Source organism: Lepisma saccharinum, chromosome 26 (assembly GCF_977018435.1).
Source record: "Lepisma saccharinum chromosome 26, izLepSacc3.1, whole genome shotgun sequence".
NCBI lineage: Eukaryota > Metazoa > Arthropoda > Insecta > Zygentoma > Lepismatidae > Lepisma > Lepisma saccharinum.
The window spans coordinates 21,177,251-21,178,492 of record NC_139254.1 but is presented as its reverse complement, the minus strand read 5'-3'; the positions used below and the strand labels follow the sequence as shown (position 1 = coordinate 21,178,492).

The following is a 1,242-nucleotide window of genomic DNA, read 5'->3' as shown; positions in this document are numbered from 1 at the left end:
ACTAGAGCAAACATCATAGGAATAGGTCTAAGGACCATGACTGAATAAGTCAATCATTTCTGACATATCACTTTCATTATTATTTTCTATATTATTTATATATGTTGTTTGAATTTATTCATAGTATTTATTCTTTCATATCTTTGTTCTGACACAAATACTATACATAGAGAAAACATCCAAACAGTAAACACACCTTGGTTTTTCAAGATAGGCACCAAGGTTAATTACCCCTCCACCATCACCTGCATCCTCCGTTCATCCTTTCCTTTGGGACACTACCGCTCCTGGTAAGATTATAGCTAGATTAGCAATCGACGCCAAGTACGCCAGGAGAGAGGGTGATATGTGTGAGTGGCGAGAGGAGGCTGGAGGACCTCGTCCCTCAGTGTCCCTATCCTGTCACGCCACAAGAAAGCCCCATTCCTGGACCATATTGACATGTGACGAGAAATGGGTGTTATACAGTAACCGCAAAATAAAACAACATTGGTCGTACCCTGGTTCTGTTGCATTGACCCCCAAAGAAAACATTCATCAACAGAAGGTACTGCTCTGTGCTTGGTGGACCAGCGCTCGTGTTGTGCACTTTGAATTGCTAGAGCATGGCGAAACCATCACATCCGAGGTATACTCATCCCAGTTGCAAAGGGTTGCAGCTGCACTGCGACCGAAGCAGCCAGCACTAGTCAACAGGAAAGGAGTGATCCTTCTTCAAGATGATGCTAAACCTCATACGGCGAAAGTGACCAAGGAGGAGGTAATCAACACACTTGGTTGGGAAATTTTACCTCCTCCTCGTTACTCCCCGGACATTGCCCCATCCGACTTTCACTTGCAACAGTTCCGAAACCGAGATGATGTCACACAAGTCATAGGACAATTTTTGCTTCTAGGGACCAGACTTTTACAAACGCGGGATTTATAAGCTTGTATCTCATTGGGAACATGTAATTGAAGCTGAAGGAGCTTATTTTGCTGAATAAAACACATTTGCCAGAAATTACAGTCTTTATTTCTCACTGCAAAATACGGCGTGAACTTTTTTTGGATACCTGGTATGTATTGAACAATGGCACTTTAGTGGACCTGCAAACAGCTATAGTCAAAGTAACAGGGGTACACGCAGTGCCAGATCTACAAATTTTGGCCCCTCCTGCAAAATATTACCAAAGGCTATTACTATTTTATCTATCTACCTCTATATATGACCATATCTGTTCGATATAAAATACATGTCGA

The 1,242-nt window shown here is 42.2% G+C and overlaps 1 protein-coding gene across 1 annotated transcript; it reads left to right on the top strand.

Annotated features, from left to right (window-relative positions):
- Positions 1-346: 346 nt before the first annotated feature.
- On the top strand, positions 347-928 carry LOC145979576 (histone-lysine N-methyltransferase SETMAR-like). The gene has a single exon (XM_083112549.1). The coding sequence runs from the start codon at positions 347-349 to the stop codon at positions 926-928; it is 582 nt and encodes a 193-aa protein (XP_082968675.1).
- The last annotated feature ends 314 nt before the right edge of the window (positions 929-1,242 follow it).

Excerpts from the sequence above, each read along its gene's own strand:
- LOC145979576 (XM_083112549.1), top strand. The coding sequence starts at position 347 with ATGTGTGAGTGGCGAGAGGAGGCTGGAGGACCTCGTCCCTCAGTGTCC.